We start from the raw sequence: 20822 nt of genomic DNA on the forward strand, positions 1-20822 counted from the left end.
TCTCCTTCATACCTTCTGAAAATGAAAAATTTTGAGCCAGAACTGCATTTTTGTGTAAAAAATGTAATTTTTCTTTTTCACTGCCCACTTGTATCAAAATTGGTGAAACCCCTGGGGGTTTTAAATGTACACTATACCCCTAGATGAATTCCCTGAGGGGTGTAGTTTTCAAAATGGGGTGACTTGTGGGGGGGTTCTACTGTATTGGTGCTTGGGGGGTCTTGCTAATGCGACATAGCACCCACCAAAATTCCACCAGAATCTGAGCTGCAAAATCCAAAAATCACTCCTTCCCTTTTGAGTCCTGCCATGCACCCAACTGGTATTTTTTGGTCACATGTGAGGCATTGCCGTACTCGGGAGAAATTGGGGCACAGATTTTGGGGTGCTTTTTCTCCTTCATACCTTCTGAAAATGAAAAATTTTGAGCCAGAACTGCATTTTTGTGTAAAAAATGTAATTTTTCATGTTCACTGCCCACTTGTATCAAAATTGGTGAAACCCCTGGGGGTTTGAAATGTACACTATACCCCTAGATGAATTCCCTGAGGGGTGTAGTTTGCAAAATGGGGTGACTTGTGGGGGGGTTCCACTGTATTGGTGCTTGGGGGGTCTTGCTAATGCGACATAGCACCCACCAAAATTCCACCAGAATCTGAGCCACAAAATCCAAAAATCACTCCTTCCGTTCTGAGTCCTGCCATGCACCCAACTGGTATTTTTTGGTCACATGTGAGGCATTGCCGTACTCGGAAGAAATTGGGGCACATATTTTGGGGTGCTTTTTCTCCTTCATACCTTCTGAAAATGAAAAATTGTGAGCCAGAACTGCATTTTTGTGTAAAAAAATGTAATTTTTCATTTTCACTGCCCACTTGTATCAAAATTGGTGAAACCCCTGGGGGTTTGAAATGTACACTATACCCCTAGATGAATTCCCTGAGGGGTGTACTTTGCAAAATGGGGTGACTTGTGGGGGGGTTCCACTGTATTGGTGCTTGGGGGGTCTTGCTAATGCGACATAGCACCCACCAAAATTCCACCAGAATCTGAGCTGCAAAATCCAAAAATCACTCCTTCCCTTCTGAGTCCTGCCATGCACCCAACTGGTATTTTTTGGTCACATGTGAGGCATTGCCGTACTCGGGAGAAATTGGGGCACAGATTTTGGGGTGCTTTTTCTCCTTCATACCTTCTGAAAATGAAAAATTTTGAGCCAGAACTGCATTTTTGTGTAAAAAATGTAATTTTTCTTTTTCACTGCCCACTTGTATCAAAATTGGTGAAACCCCTGGGGGTTTTAAATGTACACTATACCCCTAGATGAATTCCCTGAGGGGTGTAGTTTTCAAAATGGGGTGACTTGTGGGGGGGTTCCACTGTATTGGTGCTTGGGGGGTCTTGCTAATGCGACATAGCACCCACCAAAATTCCACCAGAATCTGAGCCGCAAAATCCAAAAATCACTCCTTCCGTTCTGAGTCCTGCCATGCACCCAACTGGTATTTTTTGGTCACATGTGAGGCATTGCCGTACTCGGAAGAAATTGGGGCACATATTTTGGGGTGCTTTTTCTCCTTCATACCTTCTGAAAATGAAAAATTGTGAGCCAGAACTGCATTTTTGTGTAAAAAAATGTAATTTTTCATTTTCACTGCCCACTTGTATCAAAATTGGTGAAACCCCTGGGGGTTTGAAATGTACACTATACCCCTAGATGAATTCCCTGAGGGGTGTACTTTGCAAAATGGGGTGACTTGTGGGGGGGTTCCACTGTATTGGTGCAACATAGCACCCACCATTCATTCCACCAGAATCTGTGCTGCAAAATCCAAAAATCACTCCTTCCCTTCTGAGTCCTGCCATGCACCCAACTGGTATTTTTTGGTCACATGTGAGGCATTGCCGTACTCGGGAGAAATTGGGGCACAGATTTTGGGGTGCTTTTTCTCCTTCATACCTTCTGAAAATGAAAAATTTTGAGCCAGAACTGCATTTTTGTGTAAAAAAATGTAATTTTTCATTTTCACTGCCCACTTGTATCAAAATTGGTGAAACCCCTGGGGGTTTGAAATGTACACTATACCCCTAGATGAATTCCCTGAGGGGTGTAGTTTGCAAAATGGGGTGACTTGTGGGGGGGTTCCACTGTATTGGTGCTTGGGGGGTCTTGCTAATGCGACATAGCACCCACCAAAATTCCACCAGAATCTGAGCTGCAAAATCCAAAAATCACTCCTTCCCTTTTGAGTCCTGCCATGCACCCAACTGGTATTTTTTGGTCACATGTGAGGCATTGCTGTACTCGGGAGAAATTGGGGCACAGATTTTGGGGTGCTTTGTCTCCTTCATACCTTCTGAAAATGACAAATTTGGAGCCAGAACTGCATTTTTGTGTAAAAAAAATAATTTTTCATTTTCACTGCCCAGTTGTACCACAATTGGTGAAACCCCTGCGGGTTTGAAATGTACACTATACCCCTAGCTGAATTCCCTGAGGGGTGTAGTTTGCAAAATGGGGTCACTTGTGGGGGGGTTCCTAACTTTTAGCATGTTATGGTGCCTAGAAACCTACATGGTGCCTAAAAAATAATCTCATAAAAAGGAGGCTCCAAAATCAAGTAGGTGCTCCTTCTATTATGAAGCCTGTGGTTTGGTCACCGTGCACACTAGGGCCACATATAGGATATTTATGAAAACAAAAGAATTGGGGGAATCAATTTTTAGTCACATTTCTCTAGTAAAATGTACTGTGTTCCTTAGAAAAATGTATTAAAATTGCAAATCTGCAAAAAAAAAGAAATTTTGAAATTTCACCTACACTTTGTTTTAATTCCTGTGAAACACCTAAAGGGTTAACAAACTTCCAAAATGCTGTTTTGAATACTGTGAGGGGTGCAGTTTTTGAAATGGCATCATTTATGGGGGTGTCTCACATACAAGTCCCTCAAAGTCACATCAGAACTGAACTGGTCCCTAAAAAAATCAGTGTTTGAAATTTTCTTGAAAATTTGAGAATTTGCTATTCATATTGTAAGCCTCCTAGTGTCCCAAAAAATTAAAAGGAAGTTGAAATAATGATGTCAACATAAAGTAGACATATGGTCTATGTTAGTTATTCACTATGTTGAGTGGTAAGATTATTTGTCTCACAAGCAGAAAATTTAACATTTTGCAAATCGCTAAATTTTCCATTTTTTCACGATATTTTGGTATTTTTCACAAAAAAACACAGACTGTATCGACGAAAATTTACCACTAACTTGAAGTACAATGTGTCACGAAAAAACAATCTCAAAATCACTGGGATAAGTAAAAGCAAAAAAAAGTTATCCCCACTTAAGTGAGACATGTCAGAATTGAAAAAAAGGGCTCTGTCAGGAAGGCAAAAACAGGCTCTGTCAGGAAGGGGTTAATATACAGTATTATCTCTGTATTATGCATTTTATAGAATTTCTTCTTGTAATTTTATACGGCAACAAAACAAACATTTTGAAAAACCTTCTAGTAACCTTCTAGTAAATCGTATTAAAGCTAGAAAATAAATATTTGAGGTTACATATATTCCACAACAGAAGATACGTGCACGTAAGACATTTTTACGCTATATACATAAAAATGCTGGAAAGAGGGTTCATCACAATCATTTTGAATAGAAGCAATGGATAATATTTAACTATTTTTTAAATAGAACCTTATTGGTTTAGAGCAGGGGCTCTCAATCTATTTTGCTCCGGGTCCCCATCAGACAATAAAAATAATTACAGAACATGTGCGGAAGCACAGAACTGTAGTGACTAATGCAATCACTCAATTTCTTACACAATCACAGGGACAAGCTCCTTTCAGAGTCCCTGCCCTGGTTATTTATATATTCATGAGTATGTTCCGTTTATACCTGCTGTGAAGGCTTTTAGGGAAGGCAACGGGTGACAGGGAGAGGCCGCAGGTGACAGGGTGGAAACAGTGGGAGACAAGGAGAGTCAGTGGGTGGCATGGAGAGACAAAGGATGACTAGAAAAAGGGAGTGGGTGACAAAGGGTGTGGCGGAGAGATGCAGTCAGTGACTAGGGGGAGGCAGTGGGTAACTAGACAGAGCGAGGCATTGTGTGGCAGTGGGTGACGTGCGGATGGCAGATGGAAGCAAGGGATGACTAAGGAGGGACAGAGGGCAACTAGCGAGAGACAGGGGGAGAAAGTGGGTAACAAGTTGGCAGTGGAAACAGGGAAATGCAGAAGGTGATAAATGATACCTAGGGAGAGGCAGCCAGTGAAGAGATGGGCAGTTGGTGGCCAGGAACTAGACTTTATAACCTCCAACATTTCTTTAAGCCAGTATTATTTATGTTGTTTTTTTTATCTGACACATATTATGTACAGTAGAGAGAATATTTCTGTTATTCAGTGGAGCTTTTATTCTACAAGCAAACCCTAGGATTTGTGGGGAGTGTGATAGGAAACTGGAATGCCTGTAGGAAAACCATGCAAATGTGGGGAGAAAATACAAATACAGACAGATAGTGCCTTCCTAGGATTTGTGGGGAGTGTGATAGGAAACTGGAATGCCTGTAGGAAAACCATGCAAATGTGGGGAGAAAATACAAATACAGACAGATAGTGCCTTGTTCAGAAATCAAACTCATGGCCGCAGGGCTGTGAGGCAGTATTAAACCACTGTGTACTACTGTTGACTCAACTCTCTGGAGTATCAGTCTTGATAACAATCTTGGTTTCACCTGGGTATAGTGCTTACCTTCTCAAGATCCATCATAATATTGCTTATATACTACATATATACTACATGAGACCCGGCACTTATTCCTAAGGTACTTTACTAGTAAAGTGCCCTTCCAATGATTTTATGCCACAGACTACAAAATTCTGTCTCCTTCCTGTCAGCAAAATAGAAACATCCCACCATCCTTAAATGAAATCATAAGCCATACAGGTAGCTATATTCCATTCTTCAGCTGCAGGCAACTATGCTGGTCAGCAGGACAGTTATAGGTAAACGGCAATATACTGTAAGTAAGACATTTTCTTGGTCAGATGGACGGCAGTAAAGTATTAAACACTTTAATCAGTTTTGGAAGCATAGAAGTGCAATATAGAAACTTTTGGAGCTAAGGCCCCTTGCTTAACTGCAAACATTCAGGACCCTAAGCTTACGTGTTGTTATTCTTTGCAGGACCATTATGATTGGGGCTTGAGAGCCATCAAATCTGTGTTGGTGGTAGCTGGTTCCCTGAAAAGAGGAGACCCTGACCGTCCTGAAGACCAGGTCCTCATGAGAGCTCTGCGTGACTTCAACATCCCCAAGATTGTAACAGATGACATGCCTGTCTTCATGGGCCTAATTGGAGACCTCTTCCCAGCATTAGATGTGCCCAGGAAGAGAGATCTTGACTTTGAAACAGTTGTGAAGCAGGCTGTTTTGGACCTTAAATTACAAGCTGAAGACAACTTTGTTTTGAAGGTAAGACTCTCTTGATGTTTCTTATTGGACCGTGACTAAAGGAAATGTGAAATGAACATCATGCAGTTAAAGTGGATGTTTCATTAATTATATACAACAATCATCCAGTAGATTTATTGCTAATTAGCAGTTTTTAAATTGTATTTTAGTAAAAACAGAATTTGCTTTTGAGATCACTCACAGAGTGTGCTACAGTTCAGGATTGTAAATTGCATTATATCAATATACAGAATCATCCCTTATCGCCTATTAATGTTTCATCCAGGTACCATGATTTTTTGAAGTATAGCTATTACATTATATGTGTGTTTTTAGGGATTCAGAGGGATGATGTGCGCTGGAATGCTAATTTCTGTTTGTTTATTGAATTTGTCTCTGCCCTGTCATGACCGCCAATATCATAGCATTTCTTTGAACTTGTTTACACCTGCCTCCTCAGCATGCATATCAATATATAGTGTTCATTCTAGCACCCGCCAGCTTTGAAAACCCATGCAGTTCCTCTTCCCTGCCTGGGGTGTCACTATCTGCTGTAGTTCTTCTAGTACAGTGTGGTCTGTATATCAGCACTGATATGAAAACCAGACCTGTGCTAGGAACACCACAGCAGACAGCGCCACCCCAGGCAGGGAAGAGGAACTGCATGGGTTTTCAAAGATGGTGGGTGCTAGAATGAACAATACTATATACAATGTGGTACTTACTGTAATATTGCAAGATCCCTGGGTGCTTCTGGGAATACCAGGCTAATATTTAGCCATTTTGTCCCTATCAGCCGACTCATCAGTCCATTATTTAACATCAGCACCACATGTGCAAGTAGAGGATTAAAAAGGTAAAAAGGAACTATTTAGTGTATAATATAAATAAATGCAGTAATACCAGGGGATTCACAACACTGCAAATATCACATACTCACATTATTTCAACAGCGTATATTTGTAGTCACTTTCATGAGTAATTCTGGCTGTGCCACACGCTTCACTCCTCTAGCCATGTGGTAGGGACTAAGGTTCTTGTCTTCCTGCTTTTGGCTAGTTAACACATTAGCAATGTCTGTGAAGGCTTTTAGACTCAATCTACTGCAGTAAACCCCAATTCGGTACCCCACATGAGCAATGAGCAGGTTACATTGAACCAATACCACCCAAATGCACCGCCCTTATGCATTTTTAAAAGTTTTCAGTCTCACAGTGATTTCCATAATCTTAGTTTTGGAGGTCTCAAATTCTTTATGGTCTTCACTTGCACTTTATTCCTTAATGTCTGTCCAGACCGGATGCAACCCAGAAGGACAGGCAGGTCCAAACTATGGCCCTCCAGCTGTTGAGAAACTACAAGTTCCATCCTGCATTGCCACAGTATTGCTATTAGGGAATGCTAAAACTATGGCACCTTCTATGTACCCTGAATAATGAATCCTCCCAGTCACTGTGGAGAACTCCGCTCTGTATAGGGTCATCCAGCAGTTTTTTTGTGTTATTTAATTTTTTGTTATAGGTGCACAATAGCAGTTGGGTTATATTCCTGAATAAATATATATATTTTTATATATATATATATATATATATATATATATATATATATATATATATATATATATATATATGTATCCAACAGAGGCAGCACTCAAGAGGCAGTTGTAGGTGCAACTGCCTCTTGAGTGCTGCCTCTGTTGGATACATATCTTTGATTACGTCCGGGCACCGGGGCCTATATTCTTGAGAACACACCGAGTGCCGGCTGACTTGGACTCATATATATATATATATATATATATATATATATATATATATATATATATATGGTACTCTTTACTTAGAAGGGCGCCCACGATTTTGATCGTGGGCATCGTTAGTAAAAAATCTCGGGCATTGAATGCACTAAAAAAATCGGGTGCGATCAACCGACGAGATGCCCGAGATTTCCCATAGGGAACAATGTTAAATGTCTCAATTGACCCAATTTTCCTGTTCAATGCCTCAATTGACCCGATTTTTCCATAGGAAACAATGTTAAATGGGCCACAGAGGCCAAATAGGCACCCTGAAGTGTATAATGGCCACCCGAATTGTTAACGCCACCCCACGATCAACGTCAACCCGATGCGTGGCGAGCGCAGCGAGCCCGCGAGGGGCGGCGGTACGCGTCCTACGACCTTTTCATACCCCCACTATCCACGTCGGCATGGAGTTGAGAATAGAAAGTGTGGCGAGCCCGAAGCGTGGCGAGCGCACGCGGACAGCTGTGAAGCCCGCGAGGGGACGCGGATACCTGTGAAGGTATCCGCGTCCCCTCGCGTGGCTCGCTGCGCTCGCCACACTTTCTATTCTCAACTCCACGCCGACGTGGATAGTGGGGGTATGAAAAGGTCGTAGGACGCGTACCGCCGCCCCTCGCGGGCTCGCTGCGCTCGCCACGCTTCGGGTTGACGTTGATCGTGGGGTGGCGTTAACAATTCGGGTGCCCATTATTCACTTCAGGGTGCCTATTTGGCCTCTGTGGCCCATCTAACATTGTTTCCTATGGAAAAATTGGGTCAATTGAGGCATTGAACAGGAATATCGGGTCAATTGAGACATTTAACATTGTTCCCTATGGGAAATCTCGGGCATTTCGTCTGTCGCATCGCACCTGATTTTTTAGTGCATTCAATGCCCGAGATGGGCGCCCTTCTAAGTAAAGAGTACCATCCATATATATATATATATATATATATATATATATATATATATATATATATATATATATACATACATACACATATATAGATAGATAGTTAGATAGATACAGAAGGTTTTCACATAAAAATATAAAATGTGTACTTAAATGTGATCACTTACTTTTGTAATTAGTCGTGAGAGCAATTAATGCATGGAAGCCCACCTTTTAAGATTGTTGCGGGTGCACACATTACATCCACCATATGACTGAAAAAATGTCAATCCGCACCAATGTGGGTGCTTACACAGCTGGCTCCAACAGATCAAAATACAAACATATGGATTACATATTTCAGTCTCCAGTCAGCATGTAATTGTTTTCTGTTCAAACTGTATCAATGACGAATATCCTAAAATCTCTGGCTCCAATTTAGACCTGTATGGAGATTTTTTCACTTTCAGGTGTGAAGTTCAACTTCAAGAAAGGCTACGTAGGTAGCCTTAGCCGGCTCTGCCAGGGGTGTGTAGCCAAAAGCAGCCACTTAAATGTAGGGAGTGAGTCCCATAGAAAAGAAAAGTCCGGGTTGGAAATGCTGATGTCTTGTCCACTATCTCCTGGATCCTTGCTAATGCGTTTCACTGTCTGGGGTTCAGCTTTATCAAAGCGAAATGCATCAGTATGGAGCCAGGAGACAGTGGACAAGACCCCAGCATTTCCAACTATGACTTTTCCTCTACCTGAACCAGCCAGCCTACCCACTTCAATTTTGGATTAAAATTGTGCCCCTGCTTTGGCAATCACACTGCACCTAGTAAGGACATCAGCAGCACAGGCCATCCTATGCGTATTACAAGCCTCCGGCGGTCGTGTGGTAATTGTTACCGAAAAAATTGAAGCTAAGCTAACCATACCACAAATATATGGTACTATCGGTTCCCAAAGGTGTCAAAAATTGGTCCAGTCCACTGCACATTCAATTGATTACCATTGCTCCCATCCTACACCTGTTTTTATTTTTACTATGATTATCATTGTTTTTATGATTATTATTATTTTCAGATTAATTGTTTAGTGTGTTAATAAAATATTTTTATTGTGAACTTTCCAAGAGCCACTTCATCTTTGTCCGCGTGAAGTTCAACTTCATAATTGCAACATTCTTATTTTCTTATGGGGGGCATGCATTCTAAAATGATTTGGGCAATTTGATCAGTTGGACATGCAAACTCATACACCATGGGCCTTATTCTAGTTCACTCTTTCTGACAAATTCCTTCTTAGATGGACAAAACCATGTGCACTGCAGGTGGGGTAGATGTAAAATGTGCAGAGAGAATTAGATTTGGGTGAGTTATTTTGTTTCTGTGCAGGGTAAATACTGACTGCTTTATTTTTACACTGCAATATAGATCTTAATTTGAAGTAAAACCCCACCCAAATCTAATTCTCTCTGCACAAGTAACATCTGCCCCACCTGCAGTGCACATGGTTTTGTCAATCTAAGAAGGATTTTCTCAGAAAGAGTGAACTAGAATAAGGCCCCATGTCTGTCCAGTTTTCTTAAAGTTGGATGTACAGTGTGTGTGCTGCCACAGCCGATTGATAGATATATCTGTTCCAGTATCTTCACAGTGGAGAAATAGGGACATGTCCTCTACCCAGATATCAGGTTGCCATGATATCGGATGGGTGTCATGCTGTCAGATAGAATGTTTGCCCATCTAAAAAGCATTTTATGTGATTGTGTATGCACAGCATCGGACTATGGAGAGACTAAAAATTGTATGTCCAGTTTCCCCTGTATACAGAAGAAAAGTTCTCAAAGCAACGATAAGCTTAAGTATAAATAATTGTTTTGTTTTCATTAAATCACTTGTGTTGCTATAGATTTCAAAATCTTTGTTGCGAATGTCTATAAAAGGTCAGTAATATTCAAATAAATAGTCACATACAATGAATCCTGAACTGTACTTTTTCAATGTATATACAGCAGTGGTTCTCAAACTTGGTCCTCAGGGCCCCACAAAGTTCACATTTTCCAGGTCACCCAACAGATGCACTCATTACTGACTAACACATTTTAAAAGGGTACTTGTTTCCTAGCACGGCCACAATCTTTGGGATCGTGTACCTTTAAGTTAAGGTACACGATCCCCGCGATGGACCCGATTTCCTTTGAAATCAGGTCCATTTTGCCGGCAAAGGAAAAATCGGGGGCATCGCGTCGGTCGGGACCATTAACATTGGTCCCAACACGACCGACGCGATACCCCCGATTTTGCCATAGGCTTCAATGTTAAAATATTTTTTAACATTGAAATCGGGAGCATCGCGTCGGTCTTGTGCCATTATAATGGCACAAGATGAGATGGACTTGATTAATTCCATCTCACATAGGAAAAAATGTGAAAAATGTGAAATGGGCCTATATGACCCATTTCACATTATATATGGCCCCGTCGTCACCCCACGATAGACGCCAACCCGAAGCGTGGCGAGCCCGCGAGGGGCAGCGGTGCGCGTCCTCCGACCTTTTCATTCCCCTACTATCCACGTCGGTGTGGAGTTGAGAATATACAGTGTGGCGAGCGCAGCGAAGCGAGCCCCGCGAGGCGACGCGTATACCTGTGAAGTTATACGCGTCCCCTCGCAGGACTCGCTACGCTCGCCACGCTTCGGGCTCTATATATTCTCAACTCCACGCCGACGTGGATAGTAGGGGAATGAAGAGGTTGGGGTGGGGTTCACGGGGTTAAATTTGGGGGTCTAGGGAATATTTTACATTGAATCCAATGTAAAATCGGGTCCCAGGGACCCTATTCACATTTGATTCAATAAAAAAATCGAGTCGGTCGCGTTGATCGCATCGCATGCGACCAAATCGCATGCGATGCGATCGACGCGATTTTTCCGACACGACCACCCCGATGGAAATCGGTGTGGCCGTGCTAGGAAACAAGTACCTTTAAAAGATCTACAGGTGGAGCTAATTATTTCACTTTATTCTGTGAGGATACCTGCAAATCATGCACTGTGTGGGGCTCTGAGGACCAACTTTGAGAACCTGTGATTTACAGTAAATACTATTGGTACTTGTGTAGTTTCACTGTGTTAAATGTGCTTAATCGCATTGCATGCATGTGATCCGATCGCATGCGATGCAATCTGCAGGCAGGGGAAACTAAAAACTACAAAAGTACCATTGCATCGCATCGTATGGCATGCGATTTTCCTGCCGTCATGAAACTACACAAGTACCATACTATTTTAGTGCCGACACCTCTGGGACATTAGTCACTACGGGATGCAGTAATGCCTTTTCTTCCTTGTAGGTGGTCCAGTTGGAAGAACTGCTAGCTGTCCGGCACTCTGTTTTCATTGTTGGCAATGCAGGCACTGGGAAATCTCAAGTCCTGAAGTCTCTAAATAAAACCTACCAAATCAGAAAAAGACGGCCTGTGTGGACCGACCTTAATCCCAAAGCGGTCACCAACGATGAGCTGTTTGGCATAATTAATCCAGCCACCAGAGAGTGGAAAGATGGTATTTATTTATTAACAATTATTTACATAGTGTTAGCTTAGAGCACTAGTGCTTTACAATTGGGAACAAAACCATCATAAATCAGGGAGATAAGAGAGTCCGCTTGCAAGCTTACAAGCTATAGGAATTGAATGCATGTAGATAAGTACTACATATTTTAAATGTGTGAGTATTATCACATTCACATTTAATTTATATGAAAAATCTTGAATAGTTCAGCCTGAGTCGGATTTGGATGTACTGTCAATGTCGGACACAGTAGAGTGAATGTTTTGCTACAGTAATTTGCATGTATCAGAGTCGCCACCACCCTTGTGTCCTGATTATGGACCTTATGTTGACCTTCCTTCGCATGGGGACCGATGTTTCCACAATGTGCATGTGGGCCGGGGTACTCGCCCATGGGAATGGCCAGTGTTGCATGGGCGTTCCCATGAAAAAGCTGGGCGTTCTGGTAATTACCAGTTGATGTTGGCGGGCAGCTGACATCATCGGATGTCAGCTTCCCGCCCATTTCAGCCTGAAAGTGCATGCATATATAAGTGCCTTGAGAGTCATTGTATATATGCGTGCATGCACCACATCTTTCGATGGTCGGCAACCATCAAATAATGTGAGAGGTTCTCCCTGGCCTGCGAAACGATGTTTATGTAAAACATCCATTTACATGCCGGGCAAACGAACTCGGTGTGCAAATGGTGGACCGGCGTACCACCATTTGCAGGGCGGGTTCTGGTTGACTTGCAAGGGTTCGAATTCGCATCCGAGTGAATCAACCAGCATAACGCCCTATGTCTTTACAGAGTCACCGTTACAATTTCAGATGCATGGAGAACTGTATGAAAAATGTAGTGCGCTGGGAAACTGCACCTGCCTTAGGGCCGGTGCAATATTCTATGCTGAAAGTCCACTTTCAGCATAGAAAGTCTTTGTATATTCCGATGCATGCGTTTACACCAAGTTTGGACTTAGTAGTCTGGCAACCACCAAAAGAAGCAGCCGCTTCCTTGTCCCCTCTCCCTCCTCCCCCTGATGCATCCTTAAGTATAAGTACTTGCTACTGATGTTTGTACAGTTTACAGTGGAAAACTTTGCATATTTTTCTATATATGCTAAGTGTGTGTGTGTGCATATTCCCAACTTATTATCAGCCCCATTAAACTTTCCATTACTGAAACAGTATTCAGAATAATATAAAGGAGATCTGGTGTCAGTATTTGGATAACATATCTAAAATATAGACTGAAACTGGAGCCTGTGATTAATATTCTGTTTGTGTTGAAGGGCTGTTTTCCTCAATCATGCGTGAACTGGCCAACATCGCACATGATGGACCCAAGTGGATTGTTCTTGATGGAGATATTGATCCAATGTGGATTGAGTCCTTAAATACCGTCATGGATGATAATAAGGTACTGTACGTGAGAGAGACTCGTGATAAGCGTTTTTATAGAAATGTTCTTCTCTCTTTCTCTCTCCTAGCACAGTTTCTGTGGCAAGGTCAGTGGTAATTCCTCACTGAGCAAGTACCAGGATCCTTCTTGTTCCAGTAATCACATGCCATTGATAAAATTGTTAGTCATAAACAATTTTTATTGTCTTTTATTGTTATGTCAGTACAAATGACATCTTATATATGATAAAAAAAATACAGCATATATATATATATATCTATATATATATATATATATATATATAGATATATATATATATATAGATATATATATATATATATATATATATATATATATTGACAAATAAAAGGTCCAAGAGCTTAAGGTAGAGTTTTAGCATTCTATTAGCCTTTATGCATCCCGTTTGGAGTATATTTCTCCTCAGAAGTAGCTTATATAGCACTTAGCACTTCATTATTTCTCTAAACTTCACTTTTGTGTATTATTCACAAAGTCTAATTGATTCCTGAGGTCATTACACAGGATTCTTATATTTTATAAAATAGACTGAGACATATGAAAGGTTGCCAATTTCATGATTTGGCCCTGCAATAAATATTATTAAAAGGACATTTGAATAATGAAAAAAAAAAAAACACCTTTTAAATTTTCCATAGTGGAAATCCAATAGTTGCTTTTGTTTCTTGCCCTTTATTCTTTACCTCTTTAGGCTTTACAGTCGCTTGTCATTCCACATGTTTGACACTGTTTCTTACTGTCTATGAATTTATTCTGTACTTGTTGTGAAGGCTCTGAAAAGCTTCAACACCAGCATACTGAGTGTGGCCTGTGGGTTCTGTTCATGTAGAAGTTAGTATTGGGAGTTCTCATTATCACTATACATTGAATCATATCAATGCTATATATAGTAGTTTCAAGTACTAAATACTTACCTTTCTGGGGGATCTTTGATCCTGGTGAGAGATGCAGTAGAACAAGGACCTTAAATACTGAGCAGCATGATGCTTCAGACCTTCTACCACTGGGGGAGGATGGGGTGAGGAGAGGAACTGCAGCCGTAGCAGCTATGAAGGCAGAATGGTCTGTTGAAGGTGCTCCAGATTCACACTTTCCAAAGAAGATCATGAGCCCTGGGCATATGCTGTTGCTAGTTCTGGTTGATATGTTAATTAATGAATATCTTCTCACACAGTTTAGCTGAGTGATAAGTCATTCATTTATAACCTCTCTGGCCACCAGTTGAGGAACCGAACAATGGTCATCCATTGAGTAGTTAACAACCATCAATGGCCACTTGCCATATCACCATCAATGGTAACCACACCAATGGCCATCCCTACTTATTTCTCCCCTTGAGTAGCCCAGTAACTGATTAGCCCGCCCCAGGCATTTCCTATTACTCAAGTTTCAGTGAAGTGTGAAGAGGGGATGGGGAGAAGGCAGCCCTCTCTGCTTTTCTCATATCGGTAGGCTCTTCACGCCATTCTGAAATGGAAATTTTCTGTTTGAGAAGCAAAATGTAAAGGAGAGCTTTCCGTGCTTCTCTGAATCCCCCCCCCCCCCCCAAACATAACTACTCTTAACAGGAGCACTGCACAGCTGTATAAATCTGAGATTTCTTTACAGTAACTTCTGCTATTACAGGTTGAGTATCCCTTATCCAAAATGCTCGGGACCAGGAGAATTTTGGATAACGGATTATTCCGTATTTCGGAATATTTTAATATTTCAATGATGTATTTTGAAGTATCTTGCATTTATGCTGTATAAACACATAATATACACACAAATATATTTTATTACCACATAAAATACACACAAATATATTTTAATTGTTCAAAAAACAAGGTTTCAAAATGTGAAACAAAATGTGTGTACTATCTCAGTACTGATTTTGAATGCCAAGCAATCATTGTCTTGCACATATATAGTGCCAGTTACATATCATGTCCCCAGTGATGCTGTTTCAAATGTCCCCAGTGAGTTTTTAGCAAAAAAAAATTTTTTTTTCACTTTCTGGAATGTCCGTATTTCGGAATAATTCGGATAACGGATATTCGGATACGGGATACTCGACCTGTAATGGGATGAAGCGGTGAAAAGCCCTGTTATCAACACTGATAAAGTGCTCTTCACTGCTACATGAATAGACCCTTGTATTTTATGAGTTGAGTCTCTGTGAAACATTTAATATTAAGTGCATTTCTCAATCACACTGTTGGGTAAATGTATGAAGCTTGGAGAAGTGGTATCTATCCCCATAAAGAACTTTATGTGCAAGGTAATAATGCTCCAGTCAATCAGCTCTACCTATCTGTAAAGTTACATATTGGAGCTTCTCAAAGCTTCATACATTTAGCCCTGTATTTGAAAAGGATTCGTGATGTTAATCCATAGGCCAGTATTTAATACACATTTGGCAGGTTCCGGAGGGCTGGAGCATTCGCTGCCAGTCCTCCCTCTCACCCTATTCAACGCTGCAGGGGCTCGCTGCTCCTGATGGCGATTTCTAACGGGAACCAGGGGACGGCGGCAGGCAGGGAGGTGGAAGCCTCCCTGCCTGCGCCGGAATGTGTGGCGGGGAAGCAGAGATGGCAGGGGACACGGTGGAGGGAGCCGCTGCATTGGTCCCTCACGTGCATATGTAATGAGCGTGACCAGTGTGCAGTGAATATGTAATGAACGGCTCCTGCCCCCTGCTGGTGTAGTGTGTAATTTTTTTTTTTTATTAAATATATATTCATGTGCTGCAATAGCATGCCCCTTCACATAATAAAATGACAGATTTTTTGACACCAAAAAAAACCCCAAACCTTTATTTTAAAAGAAAACACATTCCAGTTCACCTTAAAAAGATGTCAAATGCAAAACGGTGAATCATGGCGAAAATCATGCTGAAAGCAGTTCTCCATCCTAGCATTGAATAAACTCTCGGCAAATCACAGTGAAATACACCAGCGAATTGCAGCGAGCATGAAACGGAGAACTGGCCGGCATTCACTGTTTGCTTTCAGTGAACAGTGAACATTGAATAGGGTGAATCACATTTTCAGTGAAAAAGATTCACTGCAAGGAGTGAAAACAGCCCGATTTCCCGAAAAAAAATTGGTGAATCAGGAGCATTGAATACTGCCCAGAGTCTTGTCATGTAAGGAGGGTGCTTTTTTATTTAGGTCATTTTGTAATATTTTAGGTGTAATTACATCTGTTGTTATGTTTTCTCATACAGGTATTAACTCTGGCCAGCAATGAACGAATCCCCCTCAATCCCACTATGAGGCTGGTGTTTGAGATCAGTCACTTGCGGACTGCAACTCCAGCCACTGTGTCCAGAGCAGGTAGCGTATGTAGACTTTCAGATCTATAAAGGGTATCACAGCTGTCAGTTTGATGGCTTCCAAAGTTCTTTGTAGGGCCCCTATATTTATGGGCAAATCTGAATCATGGACACCTGTTGCAGAATTTTTAGCCCACCATTTGGGATCACAACTATACGTTTCTAATTTAGGACCATATATGCACAATAGACTGTTAAAAATAAATCATACATTTTAATCCTAACTTATAAAAATGAATAAAGAAAATATACAACAAACAATATAAAATATACAAAAAAAAATACACAAAATTATATATACCGGTAACATTGCTAATTAGCAAGATTAGCTTAAAGCATGCATTTCAGAGTGTTTGAGATATTAGTTAGTCCATATTAGTAGCTGCGATAAAGCTGAATTTTGGTTAGTATAACCGTCCCCCAGTAAGTTGTACACAGGGTTAGTGAGCAATTTAGTCAGTAATGCAGGTATATTTACCAATCCTTCACACAGAGCAGTGTTGTTACTCTTGATATTCTTCCACAAAGCTAAGTGGGTATACAGGTGGCCACCTGTATAGCAGGGAAGATGTTACCTCCTGAATTGGTGTCAGGGTTCAAACTTCATTTGGTGTAGTAAGCCGCTAAGGATTTTAAATGTAGTAAGCGGGCAAAGATTTTAAACACAGAAGGTAGCAGACTAGCTTTCGAAGTTGTAGCTTTGAGCTGGTGGTGTTATACGTCTGGTAAAATTGAGTTTTAAAATTATTTGTCTGATTCCACAGGGATTCTGTACATAAACCCTGCAGATCTGGGCTGGAATCCTCCAGTTACTAGCTGGATTGACAAGAGGGAAATCCAATCTGAGAGAGCCAACCTAACCATTCTGTTTGACAAGTACCTGCCCATGTGCCTGGACACACTCCGAACCAGGTATTGTCATCATACTGTCGTGGGCAAGGGTGTGACGTGTGGAGGTGATATTCTGAGGTGCATTAAGCGCTCCTTTGTTATCTGCGGATGAGATTTGTATTGCCAAGGGTTCAGTTCCAATAAAGTTTTGACAATCTCTGCATAATGAGGGATGTGGTATATTTTGTCGACATTTACAGTGTTTACAGTCATTAAGTTCACATGTGTATGTCAAGATGATTGTAATTTTAACATGTTTTATAATGTCAACATTAACCATCTTGACATTGATGATGTTGACACTGATGTATATTGTTTTTGAATGTAATTCTAGCCCTATCCCTAATGGCAACACTGACCATAACACCAATGGTATGCCAAATGGTAATGCTAACCCTAATGTTAGATGCAGATGCAACATGATTATGTCAACATTTTAACCATGTTTACATTATGAATGTAACATTTCTGTTGTCTACAGTACATTCTGAATAGCAACATTTGAGTGTAGACATTGTGACTGCATACATACAGAATTTGAAAATAGTAGGATTTATTTTCCAAAGAAATCTTTAATGTGGTAATGTTTTAATCATGTACAGCTGTGTCCTCACACATCTAGCCTCAGTTTGCCATGCTAAGCTAGAGGCATGGCTGCTACATTGCAGCACTTTGTGTAACGCATTCTGACACTCAGTCGCACACAGATATACACATTTTATTTAGCAAATTATTCAGCACAGTCTCCTCGTGCATTGTGATTAAGATGCAGTTTCAGCACAAAAGAAGCTAGAAGATTTTTATGCGACATACAGTAGTGTACCAAGAAGGGCTGTTTGGCATGACTGCAGAAAAGATAATATGAGGACACATCTGTATCTTACTAACTGAATCATGAAGTCAGTATATAGGTAAACTGCAATTCCTAGAATGTTAAATTAAGTTCTGTGCTGCTAGTACCATGGATTTATCACTTTCTCTAAGAACAAATACACTGATGTGATTCTCATGGATTGCATCATTTATTTATTTACAGTGCTTATATAGCCCAGGAGATTCAGTTGCGCTTTACAATTGTAGACAGTGATAGAACAAACTGGGTAACACCAGACAGACTTGGAGGTAGGAGAGCCCTGCTGCAAGCTTACAATCTATAGGGACATAGGAGGGAAACACAAGGACAGGTACAAGTAATAGCATAGCAGTCCCACCAAGTTACAAGTCCAGAAGAAAGCTATATAATACATAAGTGCCTCACAGTTATGAGTGTAGAATTAAATATGATAGGCTTGGCAGAAGAGGTGAGTTAATAATTTTGGCTAGTCTATCTCCCCACAGCCACACGAATTGTGGCATACTACTGCAGTGGACAGGGCCTAATGATCTTGTGTCCCCGTGACCCAGCCCGCCATCATCATCCTCATCCATCATTAGCGGAACTGTACATTCTGATGCACTGCTTGTCAGATGGGCTGATCTGGAGGATTACAGCAGGGCCGAGACTAGGGTTTCCGGCGCCCGGGGCAAGGCAGTCATTTGGTGCCCCCCCCCCTTTTGTGAAAGCATACCTCCCAACTTTTGAAGCTTCGTAGGGGGCGTGGCCTAATTTGAGGGCGTGGCCTATAATCGCGGCATCCCGCGAGGCCACGCCCCCATTTTGCCGCTATGGGAGCATGACCCAGAGGCTCTGTGAGCCTCTAGCCATGCCCCCAGCCCCCTGGCTGCGGGAATAGACGCTGTGCGCATGCGCACAGCGTTTATTCCCCGCTGCTTAGCAGCTGACAGGGGGGACCGGACCAAATGACGCCTTGTCCCTGGCGCCGGAGACCCCCCCTCCCCGCACAGTCCTCTCACCGCCACGGCTGCTGCCCTTCTCCTCCTCATCCCATGCTGCTGCTGTCCGGGCTGGGTCACGTGGGGCGGCGGCGGACAGCTGGGTGTGGCTCTCCGGGCTTCCTAACTCAGCCTCCTCTCCTCCGTTGAAGCCGCAGCATGTGAGGCAAGAATGGTGTAGCCGCATCTTACTTTGACTTCGTCCGTCTCCTGAATTCAGCCAATCAGCGTCCGGAAAGTCTTTTCGAAGTCATCAGCGCTTCCTGCAGCCGCGCTAGTAGGAGATGGACGGAGTCAAAGTAACATGCCGCTACAGCGTCTACACCTGTCACCGGACCTCACAGCGCCCCTCACCTCCAGCGCCCGGTGCGCGTGACCCCCCAGCCCCCCCCTAGTTACGGCCCTGATTACAGCATGCAGGAAAAAGCAGGGTGTGCTGGTATATTGCAATGATGTGCGCTGTATCGGGCAGTGTGTTTGACCGGTACAATATCATTACATCAGTTGCACTGTAGTTGGATAAACACAGCCTGTAGTGTGTACCCAGACATTTACAGACAAGTTGGTTGGTCGTTTGGATGCTAGTTTTTCTAGTGTATGGTCACCATTACCCTGACTTTCTATTGTAGTCGCTAAAACTGCTAGTAGTATTATCAAAATACATTATAGTGTCAGGTGTTACAACTCTTTATATTCGCAATATAATTGGAATGAGGGAAATTAATCATTGTGTCAAACATCTCAAAGTTATTTGATTAAAAGCTCCCTCTCCCTGAAAAATAAAATTAACATACTCTGAATTGGTACAAAAAGCTGATCATAACATGATCAGTTATACTCCTTTCACATCTAGCTGAAGCCGGCACAACCTGAATCCTGGATCAGTGTGAAAGGGTCAACCCAGTTTATGCATCTATTCTATGCTTAAGGCATATACTCACTATCAGCGGATTGCCCTGCTTATATATTTACATGGCAATGATACTGTTGCATTAGTGGAATATTTGTATTTAGCACTTCTTGTCTATCCAGTGATCAGCAAAACTGCTACTTAAATAGGAGTACTGTGGCCAGATTGACTGGTCTGTGCTCAAGTAAATTGGCTTCATACTATAATTTTAGGGCCCAAATGGAGTCTGGGTCACGGCTGCTGACAGTGCATTAGCTCTGTGCTTTCACATATCAGGGATGAGATAAGCAGATGATAGGATCTGATGAAAGCTGGTAATTTACTAGATTAATCTGATACTAACTCCTGCTACCCTTTAGTGTGCAGGAGAAACAGCCTGGCTTAAACAAACAGTGACAGTTGTGTTTTTTTTTTAAATATATGGCAGCATATGTTTTGCCCTCTGACATGTTTAAGGCCTTACACCCATCACCAGTCACATCAATAATAGGAATGTAGCTAATTGACACAAATAAATAGGTTGTCTGCGTCTCCCACCAGAAGGTTGTCTTTACTGTGTGTACTGTAGGTGACAATGACAAATGCGCTTTAAAGAATAACTAATTCCCACACAAAGAAGCACCATTCATAATCTAGAAACCTGTCAAAGTGCCCCATGCCATGATGTCCATAGCCATAACTAGGGGTGTGCAAGCGGTGCCATTGTGCAGGACTCTGGGAGCTGCACCTAGGCAGCCCCACAGCAGTATGTGG

The 20822-nt window shown here is 41.8% G+C and overlaps 1 protein-coding gene across 2 annotated transcripts in view; it reads left to right on the forward strand.

Annotated features, from left to right (window-relative positions):
* Window positions 1–20822, forward strand: part of DNAH9 (dynein axonemal heavy chain 9) — a 367658-nt gene that overhangs the window by 103815 nt on the left and 243021 nt on the right. For both annotated transcript variants that reach the window (XM_083148325.1, XM_083148326.1), the window contains exons 32-36: window positions 5189–5476; window positions 11473–11683; window positions 12968–13095; window positions 16328–16436; window positions 17200–17347. In XM_083148325.1, coding sequence (XP_083004451.1) covers window positions 5189–5476; window positions 11473–11683; window positions 12968–13095; window positions 16328–16436; window positions 17200–17347 — 884 coding nt within the window. The remainder of the gene's footprint in view (window positions 1–5188; window positions 5477–11472; window positions 11684–12967; window positions 13096–16327; window positions 16437–17199; window positions 17348–20822) is intronic.

Source organism: Crinia signifera, chromosome 6, assembly GCF_055691185.1.
Source record: "Crinia signifera chromosome 6, ASM5569118v1, whole genome shotgun sequence".
NCBI lineage: Eukaryota > Metazoa > Chordata > Amphibia > Anura > Myobatrachidae > Crinia > Crinia signifera.